The 20,444-nt window shown below is 39.6% G+C and overlaps 1 protein-coding gene across 1 annotated transcript in view; it reads left to right on the top strand.

Annotated features, from left to right (window-relative positions):
- The window catches only part of LOC145492639 (uncharacterized), a 56,799-nt gene that overhangs the window by 21,341 nt on the left and 15,014 nt on the right, over nucleotides 1-20,444 (top strand). Inside the window, exons 3-10 of the mRNA XM_081472060.1 lie at nucleotides 790-962; nucleotides 1,579-1,614; nucleotides 3,260-3,416; nucleotides 4,344-4,516; nucleotides 6,601-6,834; nucleotides 12,125-12,242; nucleotides 12,696-12,770; nucleotides 19,512-19,583. Of these exons, the coding sequence (XP_081328186.1) occupies nucleotides 790-962; nucleotides 1,579-1,614; nucleotides 3,260-3,416; nucleotides 4,344-4,516; nucleotides 6,601-6,834; nucleotides 12,125-12,242; nucleotides 12,696-12,770; nucleotides 19,512-19,583 (1,038 nt within the window). The remainder of the gene's footprint in view (nucleotides 1-789; nucleotides 963-1,578; nucleotides 1,615-3,259; nucleotides 3,417-4,343; nucleotides 4,517-6,600; nucleotides 6,835-12,124; nucleotides 12,243-12,695; nucleotides 12,771-19,511; nucleotides 19,584-20,444) is intronic.

Genomic DNA, 20,444 nt, shown 5'->3' with positions numbered 1-20,444 from the left:
CAAAATAATATAATGCGATAATCCCAATTGAAAAAAAAAAAAAGATGTAGAAAACTTAGGCCATGACGACTGAGACTCCGAGGACAACGCCAAGTAGGAAATGAATTTATATTTTATCCTCAAATTTTGCAATTATCTAGATCTGTTCAGTTCGCCTGTTGGTCTCAGAACTTGCTTAAGCTAAATATGCAACGCCAGCGATCGCTTCCAAATGAAAATACGAACCATTAGCCGCCGTTGTTCGCGTTATCCAAAATACGCAGAACTTAGTCATTTAAAGTTGTTGTTGTTGTGCAGTGGATGGTTGATAGATGTACAAACACTTATAACGCACGTGCACACTCGTTGTTCTACTCATAAAACCTCTTGTTTGTTGGCGTTTTCGTTGCTGTTGCCGTGGTGGTTGGCTTGAGCTCTCTGATAGCTATGAGCATCCGAAAAACACGAAAGAAATAGGGTTTGCAAAGGCAGGCTTTTCGATTTTTGCAAATTTATGCCTTTTACCGCTGCCAAAAAATTGGTCTTACAGATTTCCCTGAAAAACAAGCTCCGACTAAAATAAAATATTTACTACCAGTCCGCCAAATTTTACAAAATTTCACTCAAGGAAACGCTAGATAATTCACTGTTAGTTTTGCTTTTTGTGCTCATGTTGACGTCATAAAATATCGAATAACACTGACGTTTTCTTTCGAGCGCGCGCAGATTACTTGAACTTTCGTCCTCAGCGCGCATGCTATCGTAAAACTATAGGTAGCCACCTTAAATGGATTTATCTTTTGCTTTTAGTTATGACTATATGAAGATTATTAACGATCAAAATCACGCATATGGTGTGTACTGTGGCCAGAAGACTGGACAGAGTGTTCTTGTCACTGGAGACTACGTTGTGATCATATTCCACTCAGATGAAAGTGATGAACAAAAAGGATTTCTGTTGTATTTCACTGCTGTACCAATCGGTAATTCCATATAAAATTACAGGGCATGATTCTTTGCAGAAGAACTAATGTAACGGGAGAACGTCCAAAGGGCGCTAGTCAACCAAACCTTGCTTTTTGTTTCATGCGAGAGTTTGGCTATTACATTTTATTCGGAGCATGTCGAAACGAAGGAAATCACTGTGAAGTAAAGATCATTAAACATACGTTCAAGAACATAACTTACAGTAAAGCAATAAGATTTCGCTTCTCCATGGAATATCAATGGCATCGAAGATGACGGAGGCTGAATAGGGTCCTTTAGTAAAGGAAAGGGAATATTGAGAGCCGTGGTCTGTTCACGACAAATGTGGTATTCAGGTGAAATTTAACGTAACGCGTTTTGATTAACATTGCTCAAACATTAGACTCCGTCTTTATCAAAATATGCATTTTGCAGCTTAATATGACACATTTAGAATGGAATCTCTTGCAGAGAAGTTAACCATTAACTTCTTTTTTTTAACCCCCCCATTGGCCAGACTGCTTTATATCGAAACGTTGACCCCAGCCCGCACACGACTACAGTCCTCATATGGAATGGCATGTTTCTATATTAATTTCAAATTAAATACTAACCTTTAGTTCTTTTTAACAGGAAAAAACAGGACGGCCACTCAGCCACCACCCAATGGTAGATATAGTTTTTTTTAACGCTTATATGATTTCTCTTTAGTTTTCATCAGGGATTAGGTTAAAGTCAGTAGCGCTAGTTAGCTTTACTTAGATTTATGCTTATAATAAACATGGAGCAGAATAATGAGTACCAAACGTTCGGTTTAATAGTTTTCACTCATAATCTCTATGGATGGTCTACTTACCGATAACTAGAACATGAGAACATGTAGAGATGCTAAATGTAGCAGTTGTGGAAAATGTCGATCTTAGCCTTGGTTCGCTTAGTCCAACCAAATTCTGTTTTTGCTCGTGCAACTCGACGATTTTATTCCAAAGGTTTAACGTTCGGCTGTCAAAAGCAGTGACTTACTAGTATTACATTCAGCATCACCTTGATTTAGTAGTACCAGCATTCAGTTCGACTTCTCTAGGAATTACTGTTATTAAAGCAGGCCAAAGAATAATACATGCTCAAAGCTCTAGGCCGCTGCAGTGGGTAAGCTTAGAGTAATCCTTGAGATTTACAGCGGAGCTCCTGCGCGCCAAAGGCGCGCGAGCGGAGCCCCATACCTTAGAAAATTTGGTAATCAATCGATCTGAGCAATTTTGGTTGTCACGTTACTGTCCGTCCGTACGTATGTACGCCAATTCCTTGAAAACTAAGAGAGTAGCACCATTACCATAGCTACATCTTTGATTTTGGGCGTCCACACTGTTGTTAATTGACAGCTGTCGCAACAAGCTATCCGCTGACCGGTATCACGTGACTACGTCGCGGACTCAGGTTCAGAGCTCATCGAGGTTGCGTGTTTTTTTTAAAGTTGACCACTGACCTGTTACTGGTTTACCGATTGGATCGCGGGCTCAAGTCACATTAATTCTCTGGGGGAGAAGGAAGGAGTACTCGCAAAGGCAAAATTTCGGCGCAAATTAATCCCTGGCGCGTTGTTGACTTTTTTTCTTACATATTCCTTGCACAATCGTCTCTTGGAAAGTCCCTGATATATTGCGTACGTAATTGTTACAATGTTGGTTAGGCTTGTTGGGTATAATTTGTTAAAATTTAACTGGAAAAAAATAGCAAAACCACACGCTGAACAATTACATGCTCACAATTGATCATTTTGCGAGTTTCTGATCCAAGAAAAAATAATTATCTTTTTCCTTTATCGTCAGTTATTGCAATCAGTAGCTCCCCTTTTAGGCTAGCGCTTGGCTAAATCTGTATATTACCTGCCAATTTGGGCGGTCGTCCTTTCCTATCTCCTGCAGGAGTCTATCGCACGGCAACCCTACGGATGGAATTCGGGGAAATTCTGTTGCTGTGATTTATCCACCACCACCAACACTTCCTCTAATCTCAGTTTCAAATATAGTGATGCTGCATTTGTTCTGCAGTAGCTTTCTCTCCCTTCCTTCGTTATTATTTCCTACTTGTGCATCAACTTCGTCCATCTGGTGCAGTGAGCCGTGTGATCGTGTTTCATTCACTGCTTTCAGATGCTGTATCGCCCTTGAATATGATTAAATATTTATATTTAATGGAGGGCAACTGTTGCTTCAGCTTGACATAGAAAACAAAAATACTGTAATTACATTTACTATGCTGTCATTAAATTGACTTTTGCCTTTGTTGTTATGTTTTATATTATCTTCTATAGTTTGTGGTTCGGAGATAAACAACACACTGAAAAGTCCTGGATACCCAAACGACTATCCAAACAACATGGACTGTATTTATTTGGTTTCCATTCCTCAAGGCACAACAATGAAAATCTCCTTTTACGATTTTTACGTCCACGATGATAAATGGTGCCGGTAAGTTGATGCTGTAGATGGTGTTTGAATTGGAATACACACTTTCTCAAACTCATTTACAATTCATCAGGTTAAAACAAAGAAAATCACAACCAGGAATGAGGTTTGGATACCCGGTCTTAATTAACATAGATTTGACGAGAATTTACTTCTCCGTTTATTCCTTAGTTTTTTTGGATTGAGAAGATATAACTCTTTCAAACTATTTAAATTTGTTCTGAATATCCGATACAACCGTGAAGAAAGATGTAAATCGCATTCAGTTGAAGGTGCGAGAAGTAATAGATCAAACACTCGAGACAGTGTTTCATCGGCTATCCAAACACCTCGAAATTCGTCAAAAATACCCCCGTTGTACGTCGTATTTTCAACTCTCTTCTCGGTGTTTGGATACCCGATGAAGCACTGTCTCTCTTGTTTGATCTATCACTTCTCGCACTTTCAGCTGTATGCAATTTACATTTTTCCTCACGGTTGTATCGGATATTCAATACAAATTATTTTAAACAGTTTGATGCTCAGCGACGGTCTTTCAGTTTAATCCTCCTCTTAAATATATGCATCTGGACTTAATTCGTAACATTTTCAAAATATTATAGAAGACGTTTTTGTTCCTTGTGATAGTTTTAACCTTTTCATAGAAACTTAACAAGATTCCTGTTTCCCAAATTTACGGTGCACATCTCTGGTTGCCTTAGCACGAAATAACTAAAATCCTTTGTAAGGTTATTACTTATGAACCAATGTGGGAATTGATTAATACATCAACTGTGTCTTAGTGCATATAACTGTTTAAGTCAGGAGCAAAATAGAAAAACAATGCATGACTTAGCTGGAACTGTTGCTAGTCTTTAGTTAAATAAAATAACTGCTTGATCAAATTGGCTCTCATTTATTTACATTCAAGTAAGTTTAATTTCTTTGCAGTTATGATTATTTGAAGATTACTAATGAGAACAGCGACGATCTTGGTCACTACTGCGGTAAAAGAACCGGGGAGTCTGTCCTTGTAACTGGAAAATATGCTGTGCTGTTGTTCCACTCAGACTACGATTCACAAAGAAAAGGATTCCTTTTGTTTTTCACTACCATTCGCCAGGGTAAGTAGGAAATTGAGTTCCTTTCTTCAAACAACTGCCACCTTGCACACATGAAGCGAACCACGAATATAATATGACCGAAAAATCTGAAAATGATTGTTCCGTTAATCAGGAGGCCTATCTTCCCTAACTTATCCCAGAGGGGTATTGGCACTGCTTGCAAGGTAATAGATGCGGAAAATTCCCATCAAGTCCAAGAGTGCGTGTTAATCAGCGTTGAAAATGTTACGACTTAAGAGGCTGTCTCTGTAAAAACCGACCACTGATTTTACTTCGAAAATTCGATTTTCTTATAAGCTGGGATTTCGAAGCCCTTACCTAGTCATCACTACAATGAGTTTTATTTCATTAAAAATTCTTATTGACGTTTTCCAGGATTGATTGAAGTTCGGTCCGCTCGACACAAGTTGCATGTCTTCCGAAACTGGAAAAGAAACACACATTGCCGGCGCTCTAAAAAATAATATTCGCTCAAAAGTCCCAATTCTTTTTTTCAACTATAGATATATCATAGCAAGTTGTTCACCCATGTTGCAATTATAATTCAAAGTTGTTCCTTCAACGGTTAAAAGAAGATTTTCTACCCGTTAAATCGAGTTTTGAGCCAAACGCGAAAGTAGCTCTACTTTGAAGGCACGTTTTAAAAATGTGGCACCTGTTTGAAACTGCTGAACTACATGAATAGAAAGTATAAATGTCCCTTAATTTAAAACAATAATAAAATTTGTCTGTCCACTAGGTCTTCAAAACTAACGACCGCTTAAAGTTCAGGAAATTTTGAAAATATTCCAGCGAGTAACTAACACACTCGCCTTCGTAAAGTTTTCCTATAAATTCACATTAATCTCTTACCTGGCTTCAAAATTAAAGTTTTGGTCCTCTGTAGCGATCCTTGAAACCTAGGTAGCATTAAAACTGCCAGCTCTTCCTTCCAACTGTAGTTTTGTTATAAAGTACATTTGTGCGTTCCTCATTTGTGTCGAGCGTGACGCTCATATCCTTCGATGTTCTTTGTATTACTGACTATTGTTTTCCTCGAAGCCGGTTTAATAGAGTAGAGTTGAGTCCTCTTGAAAGGTTTGTAGAAGCACTCTTTTGGACAATTCTCGGCACACATACATGTATGAACAGTAAACGGTGATCCGGGGAACCAAGGAAGGGATTCGAATCCCGTTGAAGCCCTGACTTTTTTCAGGCTTCTTCTTTCCAATTGCTTAAATTGGAAAATTAACTGCGATGATCATTCTTCACAGTCATTTACAACCGCAGTTCATATATGAATTATTTCATATAAACTTCACATCATTTCACTCCTCACGGGAAGATATGAAGTCAATTAATTGACCTCGCTCCCAGTGTGTGGCTTCATAGCTCAGTTGGTAGAGCATCGCACTGGTATCGCGGAGGTCACGGGTTCGAATCCCGTGGAAGCCCTGATTTTTTTTTTTTTTCAGGCTTCTTCTTTCCAATTGCTTAAATTGGAAAATTAACTGCCATGATCATTCTTCACTGTTAAAACACCTGTTGTAAACACAAAATGGTCGTGGCATTTATCAATCCTTCCTTGCATTGGTTCCCCGGATCATTGGTCGGTTTTTACAGAGACAGACTCTTAAGGTGGCCTTCTGCAGTTTTGATGGATTATAACAGTCCAACTTCTAACTCTTTTGGAAAATTTTCCAAGATGTTTTTCCTTTCTCTATTTACTGTTTACTGAAGTCTTTTACCATTCTGTGTGAAACTTGAACAATTAAACGTCAACAAATGGCCAAAATGAACGACCGAGTACCTAAGAAGAAACTGGGCACTAGTAGGTTAAATCAGGTTTTTATCAAAATCTACCCGTATGACCCCACTTCAAAATTTGAGGGATGAGAAATTGGCTCTGATTTAACATTCATGCAAAGTAAAATAAAAATCTGTAAGACAGATTTTTCACAAACTAAGAAAATGTGAAATCAAAAATAGCTCAAAATTTGTCTTACTCTTAGTTAGAAGTTGGGCTGTTATAATCCATCAAAACTGTAGTAAGCCACCTTAAGTGAGAACAACGTTAATGAACCGATGTAATACTTTGTTTGTAGTTCCACCTAGGGTATTGCTACCATCTGCTGTTGTACGATCATTACCAGGCTACAAAGTATGGTGTTCAGCTACTGGAAGTCCTCCCATATACATAGCACTGAAAAGAAACTCTAAAGTGCTTGTAAATACAACCGCCACTGCAAAAGTCCGATTATACGAGGAGGGAAACTACACTTGTGTAGCAACAAGTAGATATGGAACGAACCACAGCTATTTCTTGGTTCTCTTTAACGGTAAGATGTCTAAAAGCACTCGGACCTCTTTGTTTGAGGCTCTCAACTCAACTATGAAGAACATTTGATCGTTTCAGTCTAACGTTATGCACTGAAAGTAGCGCCTGAATGAATATGTTGAGCGTTTTACATTGCTATGAGAGGGTCTGGATTAGGTTTAGCTGAGAGCTGGCAAACATTTTGAATGTTTGAAACTCTTAATTCCATTATGAAAAAACTACATCGTTTCGAACTAACGTTATTCATTAAAAGTAGCGCCTGATGTTTTTTAAGTATATCCTAAGAGTTGAATATGTTGTCAGTTTTACATTGTTGTAAGAGGGTCTGGATTGGGTTTACATGTAGCTGATAACTGGGAACTGGAAAATTTTTAAATATCATCTGGGAAATAATCCTTTTTTTAACTGATAGCCGACGTCTACACAGTTTACTGATACCTGATAAATTTGACCGATAGCTGAGAGATTTTACATTTTACTGATAACTGAGTTCCAGAAACCTCATCTAGCAACTTTTACAAGGTTTCAACATACGGGTTTAGTGACCATCTGTAAAGTGCTTATTTTTCTGTAGTGTGGTTCTGCTCCTCACTCTTTCAGTTTACCAGGGTGATCTGTATTCCGAAAGAGTACAGTACACTTCTTGATAAGATTAGGTTATCTTATTAAGATAAAATTCCATGTCAAAACAATAAGGCCCGGTTCAAACGTCGGACTACATGTGTCGAACCTAATACCAATTTGGGTCGATCCAAATAATTAAGTTAGGCAGTTGATTCAAACGTCGAAGCCAATTAGTCCAACTTAATTGCAATCAAAGTGGCTATGAGCCTCTCAACTTGGAAAATGGATCGATTGTAAACAGTGTTACCTTTGTTACCTTTTGATAAAAAAAAAAAAATTATCCAACGTAGAGTCATAATACCACAAGGACAGCACCGCGTCTCGTTCTCTCAACAAAGTTAAGCCCTTTTCGGCGGGAATAATGCCTGGATGGGTGACCAAATACGAATACCCTATGTTGTAATAGCTTCTTTTTTCTCTTTTTTTCTTTCTTTCTTTTTTTTGCATCCCTTTCCAAGACGATATTATTGACTGCTGAACTCACAGTCTTGTGTAATGTCTTTTTTTTCTTTCTATTTATCAACTATTTTGTTCAAATCATTTCGCCATGTCTATATTCCCATCTTTGAAGCATTTATTTACAGTATAAATAATAGCCAAACGCTTCGTTCGAATTCTCCTCAGTTCTCTTGTCTGTTGATCGTCCAAAACTTTTAATCACGTCTTGAATCATAATTTGAAAATTCATGCAGCTCATCAATTTTGTGATTTTCAATATCTCCTCAGTTTTCAGCAATCGAGTATTGTTAACCTGTATAAGCGGACACCTTCGGAAAAGGAGCTGTTTATATAATTAGCTTCTAGTGATAAAAACGTTCGTGCGAAAGTCTATTCAATGTAGATCATTTCTGCGGTAAGATATTTAGTACTTGCGTCTGAAATTCAAACAATATCTAACTTGAGACGGTGCAAGCGACTGCAAAACGGCCTTGGACAGTACGATGTTCGAAACCCGAGGGGGGAGGGAACTCCTCTATGAAAAGGTCGGGGATTCTAGTCGTCTCGGGTACAAATCAAGGGTTTTGGTCTCACTTAGGGTGTTGATGACGAAACGTCACCATTCTTAGCTGTCAAAGTATCCTTTAGGGTGCACTCGAAGAAATAATAATAATAAAAGAAACGCTCTCATTTGTTTTCCGCTGATCTCTCGAGTACGCGAGTTGAGTATACAAGTGCGCGCGAGATCCTTTCTTGAACAGTGGCTAGTAATTGAACCTATTCCGTTTTAAGTGGTATCTTTTAGGGTCTAATGAAGCTCGAGTAACCCCCACATTAGTCTTCTTTAGGAGTTAAATCCCTGACCTTCTCATATGGGAGTCCCCCCCCTCCCCGGGTTCCAAATGTCTAACAGGAAGTGAAGGAGTGAAGGGGTGAAGGAGTGAAGGAGTGAAGGAGTGAAGGAGTGAAGGGGTGAAGGAGTGAAGGAGTGAAGGGGTGAAGGGGTGAAGGGGTGAAGGGGTGAAGGGGTGAAGGGGTGAAGGGGTGAAGGAGTGAAGGGGTGAAGGAGCGAAGGAGCGAAGGAGCGAAGGAGCGAAGGAGCGAAGGAGCGAAGGAGCGAAGGAGCGAAGGAGCGAAGGAGCGAAGGAGCGAAGGAGCGAAGGAGCGAAGGAGCGAAGGAGCGAAGGAGCGAAGGAGCGAAGGAGCGAAGGAGCGAAGGAGCGAAGGAGCGAAGGAGCGAAGGAGCGAAGGAGCGAAGGAGCGAAGGAGCGAAGGAGCGAAGGAGCGAAGGAGCGAAGGAGCGAAGGAGCGAAGGAGCGAAGGAGCGAAGGAGCGAAGGAGCGAAGGAGCGAAGGAGCGAAGGAGCGAAGGAGCGAAGGAGCGAAGGAGCGAAGGAGCGAAGGAGCGAAGGAGCGAAGGAGCGAAGGAGCGAAGGAGCGAAGGAGCGAAGGAGCGAAGGAGCGAAGGAGCGAAGGAGCGAAGGAGCGAAGGAGCGAAGGAGCGAAGGAGCGAAGGAGCGAAGGAGCGAAGGAGCGAAGGAGCGAAGGAGCGAAGGAGCGAAGGAGCGAAGGAGCGAAGGAGCGAAGGAGCGAAGGAGCGAAGGAGCGAAGGAGCGAAGGAGCGAAGGAGCGAAGGAGCGAAGGAGCGAAGGAGCGAAGGAGCGAAGGAGCGAAGGAGCGAAGGAGCGAAGGAGCGAAGGAGCGAAGGAGCGAAGGAGCGAAGGAGCGAAGGAGCGAAGGAGCGAAGGAGCGAAGGAGCGAAGGAGCGAAGGAGCGAAGGAGCGAAGGAGCGAAGGAGCGAAGGAGCGAAGGAGTGAAGGAGTGAAGGAGTGAAGGAGTGAAGGAGTGAAGGAGTGAAGGAGTGAAGGAGTGAAGGAGTGAAGGAGTGAAGGAGTGAAGGAGTGAAGGAGTGAAGGAGTGAAGGAGTGAAGGAGTGAAGGAGTGAAGGAGTGATGGAGTAAAATCGTCGCACCACTGCAACTTGGAAAACAGAAATATTTTCCAGGTTAAAAATAAAAGAGACACTATTGCAAACGGCGGTTATTGCTGACCAAAATGGCAGAAAAATGTGGGAAAGACAAATTGTGGAAATGAAGAGCTTGCTTTTCTTGCAAGTGCGATCAAGGAAGGTTGTTGTTGTTAAGAACAAGTCAACGAAGGCGACTCCAGATGCAGCCAGCATTACCAACCAAAAGACGATTTTTGAATTTGGTTTGCCTTCTATTATTGCTTATTCCTAAAGGAACATCACAGTTCCTCGTCCAGTTCGTTCCTGTCGTCGGTTTCTTCAAGATTAATTTATTTTGTCATTTTCTCTCAAAAACGTGACGCGTAGTACGCCACCGTACTGCCTGCTTTCCAACCCGCTACACTCTCGTCGTTTTCAAATACGGAACACCGCATACAGAAGTGGCTTTTGCACATCAAGCAAGCATATTTCGTGCTCTCGAAGCAAGAGGAACACATATATCTTCCCGCTCTTCCCGCCATTTTGCTCCAAAAGATCAAAACACATAACGCATGACAAAAATAGGAAACGTGCAGAACTCTGAGTAAAAATTAATTTATTTAATGTATTTGTAATATGTGCATTAGGTTCGGTACATGAAAAGTTCGACGTTTGAATCGGAATCTTTATGTCGAACTTACGAATCTTTGAAATAAGCTAGGAGTCATCTGACTATTCAATTCAAACGAGCCCTAGATGTCCCAGACCAAAATAATGGAAACTACTGTAGGTGAGATAATTATACGGCAAATTATACGCATCGAGTTTTCTTCGTCCTCGAAATAGAGAGCTTTCTAAACGAATAATCAACCTCACGTACGTCCTACAGCGCAGCGATTGAGATAAGTGAGGTTTCGAACTGCAGAACTAGCTATGTATTTGTGGATTTCATATAGAGATACACGCACGAAGGCCAACAATCGGCGCTTGAGTTGCTCGTCTGCATACACAATTGTTTTGTTCTTTGAGCAACAAAATATATCTCAATTACAACTTAAAACGAATCAAGCATTGATAAGTATATGAGGAAAGTTAAACAAACTATTTAGATTCGACTTTACGGACGGAGATTGAAGCGCTGAAAGGAAGCTAAAGGAGACCCTGGAGGAGAAGGGTTTGGACGGAATCGCAACACTCAGTTTGTTAGCGTACGTAAAAAAGACTTTTAAAACAAAAGAACAGTGAAGGAGAAATGTATTCATTAAACTGATACCATACTGAACCTTTAGTCAAGATCTTGTCGAAGGATTTTTTAATTACTAGTACGAAAAGTGCAAATTTGTGAAACTCGCAATCAATGTTTATGTTCGTACATACTAATTGACTTTGTATACATTCGGTCGTTCGGCAATAACAAAGCGAAAGGACGAATTTTTCCGCGTTTTAGAATAATTAGTGGAAAAATATGCTCTCGTCGTTATGAACTATCAAGGTTTCGGTAAGAGTACTTAAAGAAGTGTTGTATATGGATTAGTAGATTAGCCAAATGGGCCGGCAAATTGTCGATCGTGACTTGCAGTGTGGCGGGCTCGACTGGCGACCCGCACTTCGAAATCGAAAAAACATATATACATCGTAGCCGTGCTAATCGTAGCTAGACTCCGAATTGTATTGCTAGATGGTACAGTTCTTTCACTTAACAGTCTTGCCCATTTTTGATAAAATATGAAGCACAAATATCCCAAATATGTTTTCACAGCGCTCGAAACCCAGTCAAACGTCTCCTGAGTGTTTTGAGCAATGTCCTTCGATGACGTCACAAGAAGCCCGACCCAGATCCCGCTATGCTCGGTCGTGGGGCAAGAAACTGTAGAATCGCGGGGATTTTATCAATCGAGATAATTTTTTCGCAGAAGTAATAGGGAAAACTAGTAGATTTCATTAAAGGAAAAAAAAATTGGGAGTTAAATGCACTTTAATTCACGGGTCGACCCAAATAATATTTGTTGAACTTAATTGATTCAAACGTCGATCTCGTCATGTACTTAATTGCATGGGGCTATTAGCTCGGCTCATGAAAAGTCCGACGTTTGAACCGCGCCTAAGTGACAGGATTTTCGTGTCGTTGGCCTGTTTCATCCCGAAGCGCCGTCCCATATTCGGCATTCATTAATTAAGCTTCTCTTCACTACAAGTTAAACTGTTTGTGAATGATCTTTTTAAATTAAACATCACCACACGTACGGGAGTCTCATTTATATTTGTACTTTTCTTACTCTTAGATTGTGAATCTCACTGTTCTTACTGGTCAGAGGGTATTTGGGGAAATGCCCTTCTCTGCTTGAATCTTATTTCACCCGAACTCGCTTTTAAATGCACCACAACAGTTACCGACAAGATGTAAGGACTTATTTTTCGTTACAGCTATGGTATCTTTTGGGTATAATTTAAAAGGGGACAAGTATAAATTAAAGGTTTTGCCTCGTAGCTGATAAATGCAAAGTTGGAACTGAAAAACACTGCAAATTCCGTCACGTTGACAAATTTAGAGTAAATAGATTAGGTTGTGATGATTAGTTTTTCCTTGAGCTAAACCCTGTTAACACCTTTAAAACTTTTTAAATAGTTTAAATCCAGATCAGTAGACCATCGAATTAATTAACAGTTCTTTTCACAACTACTCCCACCCAGACGGTCACACTATACGAACAATACCCAAACTATAGACTAAATTTCAAGCAAGTCATAACTTAGCGAGCTCAAAAAGGGATATAAACATTAACTTCCCACTATCCAATGCAGTTGACTTAGGTCAATAATAATTGTTTTTTGTATAAATGTGTTTGTTTTCAGGTCAATGGAGTATACAGGAAACTTTTCGCATCCCTCTGCAGAGTTTTTTTCAGGCCTTGAAAACCTGAAGTGGCTGTCAGTATATTTTGCAATGTTACTTGCACTTACCTACATGCATTTGTCTATTCTACAACCTTTTAACCCCCCCCCCCCCCTATTCCATTCTACCTGGTGGATCGGGGAAGCAGGTTATTTTGATCGAAGCTGAGAAACACTGACGTTTTATGTACTCATTTCATTGGTCACTCGGTAGCAGTTTTCATAGCTATAACACTTGATGTAAACATAATATCCGTAAATCTTCTGCTTCTAGAAGATGAGGACATTGGACAACCTAAACTCTGTTGCAGATGTGTAAAATATTTTAGAACATAATCTAAGAGTAACGCCCACCATACCTACATTCAAGCTTAGCTTGTCCAAAGTGAAATATCAATTCGTTGTTCTTACTTACATGCGGTTCTCTTTCTTTCTAATCACTGTATCTTTCCATTCTTGTCTATTCATAATTACTTCGGGTCTAGGTTAGGTCTTTCTTTAGGTTCATGTAATTTAACAGTGATTATCCTTGATTATCTTAATTTTATAATTTTAGTTGAGCGTCCTTCTGAAAAACCCTTTTTGATGCAGGCTTTCTCATCAATGATATATATTATTATTATTATTATTATTATTATTATTATTATTATATCATTTAAAAACTTAGACCCATCTAGTTAGTGTATTGTGTTATTGGTCAAACGTTTCTCTCTATAACAAGAAATGAGGTGGAACTAATTGATGGAAATATAATTTCATCCATCGTAAACATGGTGGTTGGTTTTGTTTCTGGTCCACCGCACTGGATGCAGTCAACTTTCGTAAGTGGTTCTTTTAAGAAATGGTAAGCGTACAGCGTGCAACTATCGAGTTATGGATGCACGCGGCCACTGAAGGTGTAACAGGCGGCTGTGACCACTAAAGGGGCCGTAAGGCCCGTCTGCCCTAGGGGGGTCTGGGGATATGCTCTCCCAGAAAAATTTGAAATCTAGAGGCTTGGAAATGCGATTTCCAGCGTTCTGGCCATCAAAAAGCGTGCTGTTGATGGGTATTTTTATTAACCACAAAGCAGGATTTTTTTGACAAACTAATGATTTTTGGATGCAAAGAGGAGCATTTTGAATACCTTTCTAGGCAGATATCTCTCAGTGACACTTAATATTCACTTAGGCAGTAATTTCTTTGAAGTCCTTTCTTAAAACAAGTACAACTTCTCTGCTACTCATTCAAATGTACCAACATGGCAACAAACTGATTTCTAATTCTTCAGAAAAAAATGAAATGAGATAAACTTAACAACTAAATTCTTTCTACTAATATTCTTACAAAACCAACCTTCATTTTCAACTTTTCATTTATTCTCCCAAGGTTCATTATTAAGGTATTCAATAATCGTAAAATAATGAACAATTAAATCATATTACTAAATCATTCAGATGTCTTAGGTATCCTGAGATGAACAGTGATAACACTGATCGGCGACTACAAACAACATGTACGCTATTTCTTTGGAACGTTTAGTTTGCCCGCTTTTTTGTAGCATTTCAAAATTTCAGAATTTCTTTACTTTTATTTTTATTAATATCTTTTTTATTTTCATTAATGAAATCCAAACAGACGGCAGTAAGAGGTCCTACAGGCGGCGGTAGACCGCCGGTAACCGGCTTTTATGGACACCCCTGTAATATATTATTTGTGCATGATGCAGACGTTCGATCGAGCAACAAGCGATCGAGCAAAACTGAAACCCGGGAACTAAAATAATTCATCAGAGGCTATCAATATTTGATAAAACTTCCTCTATTAAAGCTCAGAAAAACTATTATCTTTAAAGTTTTTGAAACAGAAGGATTTCGTAAGCAAGACTTCACTTAGGCTCGATTTCCAGCCGTTTTGGGAGTCCGGTTGTTTATCCTCCTCTCAACGAACGGCTAGATCACTGGTCCATAGCGCTTGTCCGTGACGTCATATCTGTTACTCGGCAAAAAATTAAACCTGTTAGCAAAGATGTTTTCTATGAGGAAATGTTTTGGATAATTCAAGGAAAAGCGTAAAACTAAAACAGGAACTTGTTTCAAAGCTACAAGAAAATGTAGCCAGCAGGAATCTCGACACGAAGGGTATCTTTGCAACGATTGTCACAAATCACTGCGTAAACAAATATTTAAGTTAGTTGAAATCGTCGACCCTGAGCCCGAATGGCGTAACTTGGCAAGAGAACTATCCAACTGAAACCAGGAATAATAAGCCAACTTTGCCTCTTCAGCCTGCCTCTGTTGCAAGATCTCTGTAACTAACTAGAGCTTTTCCTCACCGATATACCATGCCGGTTCTACCACTCTCGGTAGCATGACTGAATGTCGCTAGTTCTGCAGAATTTCCGAAGCAAAGGAGCTCCCGTGTGTAGAATTGAGGTAATAACTCTTTTTTCTTCGCAAAAAAAGATACCAAAGTGTTATTAAGGTCCCAGTTATATGGTCTCGGGTACCTGAGACAACCCTCCCCGTGAGGCAACTTTATCGAGCGTTTATAGGTCCCTGAAGGTCGAGTCAAAGTTGATTCTGCATGATTATTCATAACCCTTATTGAATAACCAAATGTGCAAATATCCCTCTATCTTTGAGTTTTCCTCGGTCATTCGATCACAATGGGTTTTGCCGAATTAATATTCACCTCAATATTCACACAATTTCTGTTTTAAATCTTAAATCTAGGTAGTATGTGACACTCGCCACGGCGAGAGCTGTCCCGGTTAGGCGAGCCAAAGCGTTTACATGAAGAAAAGTTGTCCCGCCCGCCAGGGTTACCCTACCAGCCGAGGCGAGACGACTCGCCCACCCGATTTGTCTCGTCCCCCGAGACGGGTTCGCGATCCCAATGTAAACGGTTGGTTGAATTTTGTAAAGAAATAAGCTAAAAGTTACCCCTGCCATGGTAATTCGGGGGAAGGGTTGTCTTGGGTGTCCGAGACCATATAAATGGGGCCTTAGGCTGCCAGTTCCTATAACGATTTTAGTGATCCGACAACGAAGTGAACAAAAATTGCGTGTCATATGTTTGGGTAAACACACGCGTAATAAAACTCGTATCCAAGCTTTATGCGGTTTAGTTCTAGCCCTACGTTTTTGAAATTATCAAAAATTGTTATTACAAATAATCAACATTCAAAATCAAGTTGATTTACAAGTAAAAATCGCCCAAAATACCCTCTTTTTTTTTTTGGAAAATTGAATATTGAGGCACACGCGTTTCCTCGGTGTCCACATCTGTAAATAATGCCAAATGTTTCAGCCATAACCATAAACACGCACAGTAAACCTGCATACATGCATGGAAAACTAATTGGTCTGTTGTTTTGGGTGTCTCACTAAAGCAGATAATAATAAACAAAACTTACAGAGATTTCAGATTTGGTGATTACAAGTAACCCACCCCCGACCCCTTCCCCCTTCTTGTAAGACAGTTGAGGACTTGATTAAAGAAAACTGTTCAAAAGAGCATGTATCACCATTACACTTACATTACAAAAGTTATGAGGCTTGCAAGGTTTCTCCAAGTCTCAGAAGTAAACCCTCCCTTTGGCATGTTGTGTGTACATTCCTAATTGTCACAATAATACTTGAAATTGGAATAGAGTATCCCTCCAGTGCACAGGTGAGGTGTGTTTCTTCCTCCCCTGCCATTCTTATGGTGGTATGCTTCAATGTTTCTTAAAGGACCATAATATTTTATGACTTTAACCCCTTGATTGTAAACTGCCATTTCATATGCGATTGTCGGTATTAAAATTCTTATGTTGCCATCTGATTTGGCCAAATCACCAAGAATGTTTTCCTGATTTAGTTGATCAATTCTGGCTTGAACGATGCATCTCCATATATACACTCTTTGGATCTCCCTGTATCATTCAAGACAACTTGTTTCATCTGACAGTAAATAATAAATATATAATCAGAGTTAGGCAAAAGGGCAAAGGTGAGATTTGCATCACCACTGGCAACTTGAACAGAATATACAATGTTTTTTTGATTGGGAATCTGATGAAGAATGACAAACTGTTCCATCTCCAAGACTTAAGTAATTTTGTCTTGGGTTTTCTTAGTTGCTATTGTGGTGAACTCAACAAATAAAAGGGGACCCTTAACAAGAGGACATATTTCACTTATTCTTGAAAACTATTTGTGGAATGTTTGCTTTCTTGTTTTTTCTGAAACACCCTTGTACAAACTTGATCAGCTGTCAATTTTTGGGTGAAAAGAATCAGTTATTTTTGAAGGGCTATTTAATGGTTTGACATCTGAAGTTAATAGAAATTACATAAAGCTATAAGGAATGCTGAAAGGACTGACTGATGGATATCACAGGAAAAAAAAAAAGAATTGTCACAACTTAGTAAACCGTGTTGTACTAAACCGAGATACTGTATAATACCATAATAGTATAGGATAGCTTTGATTGTATAATTTGTTAAAGAAATTAAGGCCCAAAACTGAATTGTACATTTCTAACATGTATTTGTTATTTATATATCTCTGCAATATCAAAGACAATATAAACATTAAAATCAATTAATGAGCCTTTATTTTCAACCAGCAGAAGGTGTTAGACAATTATTTTAAGTGTGAATCTGGTGGGCGGTCAGATCTTGCCTTGGTAAAACCCACATTTCATGTATCCAATACAATCAGTGTTTTCTTTAGTTTAATTTGGAATCAGCTACGACAAATATTTCAAACAAATCATTCTAATTCGTACCAGTGTCGGATACAATGGGCTTCATTATTGGAACTCAGTCCAAGCCTTTTTATATAAGTTGCACTTGTAAATATGGATCGCCATCGGTTACATCCATAAAGGACTCCGAGTTCCCTAGCACGACATAAAATTGATAAACCGCCCTCAACTCCTCTTTTGCGTGTAACGCTTTCGTCATTTTGTTCGTCCCCGATAAAAGCTGCTTGTACACCTGTTAAAGTAAGGAACCTGGCTCGGTCCTGTATAAGCGAGTTGAGCATAGAGGTAGCCAAAGCACAACTAGTAAATCGGACTCATCTACGCAACATCGACGATAATCGGGAAGGACTGAAAAATTACGAATTTCCCTGAGGTCGTTGGCTGTGAAACTAAAACATCTCTTACATTTTACACATTTAAAATGGCATCCTGCTGTGTTTCCCTAAATTTGTTAATATGAAAGCACATTAAAACACTCTTGGTAGCAGAAGAAACTCATCCGCACTGACATCCGCCATGTTGGATAGACGAGCTACAGAACTGACCAATCAGAAGGAAGCCTGCTCGATTCGAGCAGGCTTGGCTCTGATTGGTCCCAAAATACAATGGGTAGACCAGTGATCCAGTCGTGGTGTGGGGCAAGGAACGCGGGCTCACAAAACGGCTGGAAATCGAGTCTAGACTTCACTTAAAACCGAAATTTGTTAAAACTCTCATGTACAAGTTTTGCTCGCCGAAAGCATTTAAGCTTAAATGGCTTTCGACGTCAGCAAAGTTTTACAATGAAATTATTGTCGCGAAATCGCCGAAAAATTCTCTCTAAAATTCCCGCTATGCATTACTAACTTCGAAGGGTTGATACAGACCAACTCCTGCTCGCTTAAATCAGCAAATCTCTCAGGTGGAGACCCGGCAAAAAACTTGAGCTCGAAATTTCGTAGCTCACAGGAATAATCTTTCTCATCTCCGGAAATATCATTAGATTTTTCCATATTTTAGGAGAAGGAAAATAGGAATTATGTTTTAAAAAGTGTCAACATCGAAGAAAAAAATTGCCAAGAAAAAGTACAAATAAACAAACTGACGTGAGCGTGCCATCCAAGATCAAATGGATCGAGCGTATTAGCCAATCAGAACGCGCGCTTCGCTAAGGCTATGCTATAATCAACATTGGTTTTGTGATCACTCCAAGTATTTGTTCAGTGTTAAATCTGCTCGTACTTTTTTAGTTTACTGTTTGGCTCCCACCAGCACTTGATACTTACCGATTCTAGCCGACTGAAGGATCAAGTTCGTGTGAGGTGGCATTTAGCCCGTTTGTTACGGTACTAGCATAACTCAATAGGATTTGAGAGTTTTTCTGCCGGTGCTAACCGATCTCCATGAGCAGTTTTGTCAGCTTCATATCCAGCTCCAAGGGAGCTTCTGCTGCTATGCCTTTCTCTACACCGTTGAAATGTTATCCTGTCGCAAGCCTTCCAGAATAATTTGATTTTAGTATTTCTTGGGCACGGGGGCACTTCGGCGTTGCAATTGTCATTATCCCATTCTCCTCAGACCTTGTCAAATGTATCGTCAAACACTTGTCCCTATCCAGAACTGAGGAATCTGGTTCTATATTTTGTCATCAGTACACCACCATGTTCTAAGCTACTTAGGTCGATGAGCAATGTTCTCATGGCGGTGTAGCTAGTTCTGTAATGAGTTACTCTATAGTGAAGGCTCTGATGTGATCCTTGAATACGCAGAAACCTCATGCAACCGAGAATGGCCTCTCCAGAGCTGGTCCAAAAAGGTTGGCAAAGGGCTCGGATCATTTTTGCGACTAGAGCACCCTTAGATCGGGGAATAAACATTTAACCCCTATTACGTTTTTCTTAGTAATTGTGCGGCCCCAGTTACGCAAGACTGCTCAGTTTGGTGTTCTGCCTTGAAGCAAATTTAATGTGTCCATGGGGCAGATTTAGCTCAATGTTGTAAGTGATATGCTTGTAACTGTTGAGATATCATGATTCGTAGCTCTTGATACGAATACTTTTGCAGGTCACTGAGATCAAACAACATTGAAAGGCTACCTGCTAACTTATTTCACAACTTGACGAAGTTAGAGGACCTGTGAGTACGAAATTTCTAGCTTTTTCACATGCAGTGTAAAGCGTAAATATATTCAGACCTTCTACAGGGCAAATCTGGTTTAACGAGCTCCCTCGATTAAAAAAAAGGAACCATAGTGAGTACAAAGTACCGCAGGAGGAATTGTCGGGCGGAGTTGAAGGAAATTTTCGCCTCAGAATGTGTATCCTCGAGGGAATAGAAAGGTCAACTTAGTTTCTTTAAGCCACTTAGGCTCCAACCCTTCAACCTTGGATATAACCAGTTTTCCACTGTGGACATCTTACTATTCATTTGATCGATGCTTCTACAAATTTAAAAGAGTACTGTTACGAACCACGCGTAATTAAAGGTGTCCGATGCCACTTGCATTGTGCAGAGTAGTTATCTGTGACAGAACAATCGAGTAACACACTGGAGGATATATCAACGTTCATTATATTCAGTAAATCTAAAATAAAATTGTTCCAGGGACTGGAAAATATTTTGCTATAAAGTAGGATTTAGTTTTCTGTGAGATCATTATTCGTTATGTGTCTTACGACGTTATATTCTGAAACTTCCATGTAGAATCTTCATGAAACGTACAAAGTTATGTCAATGTAAAATTGTGCCAATTAATTTCACAGATTGTTGAATTCAAACGCTATCACATTTCTACCTGATGAAGTCTTTACTACATTGACGGCTTTGACGATGCTGTACGTGAACAGATCTGAAAAATTCATACCATTTTTGTGACCGATTATGTTTTTAAAAGCTGAGAGACAAACTGGAATATAGCTGTTCAAAGATGGCAAGTTATCAACATCAAATGCCTTTTCCACATGCGTTGTATAATATTTTGGGGGATTTCTTTGTTCT

This window comes from Orbicella franksi, chromosome 7, assembly GCF_964199315.1.
Source record: "Orbicella franksi chromosome 7, jaOrbFran1.1, whole genome shotgun sequence".
Classification (NCBI taxonomy): domain Eukaryota; kingdom Metazoa; phylum Cnidaria; class Anthozoa; order Scleractinia; family Merulinidae; genus Orbicella; species Orbicella franksi.
This window is presented reverse-complemented; position numbering and strand designations above follow the sequence as displayed.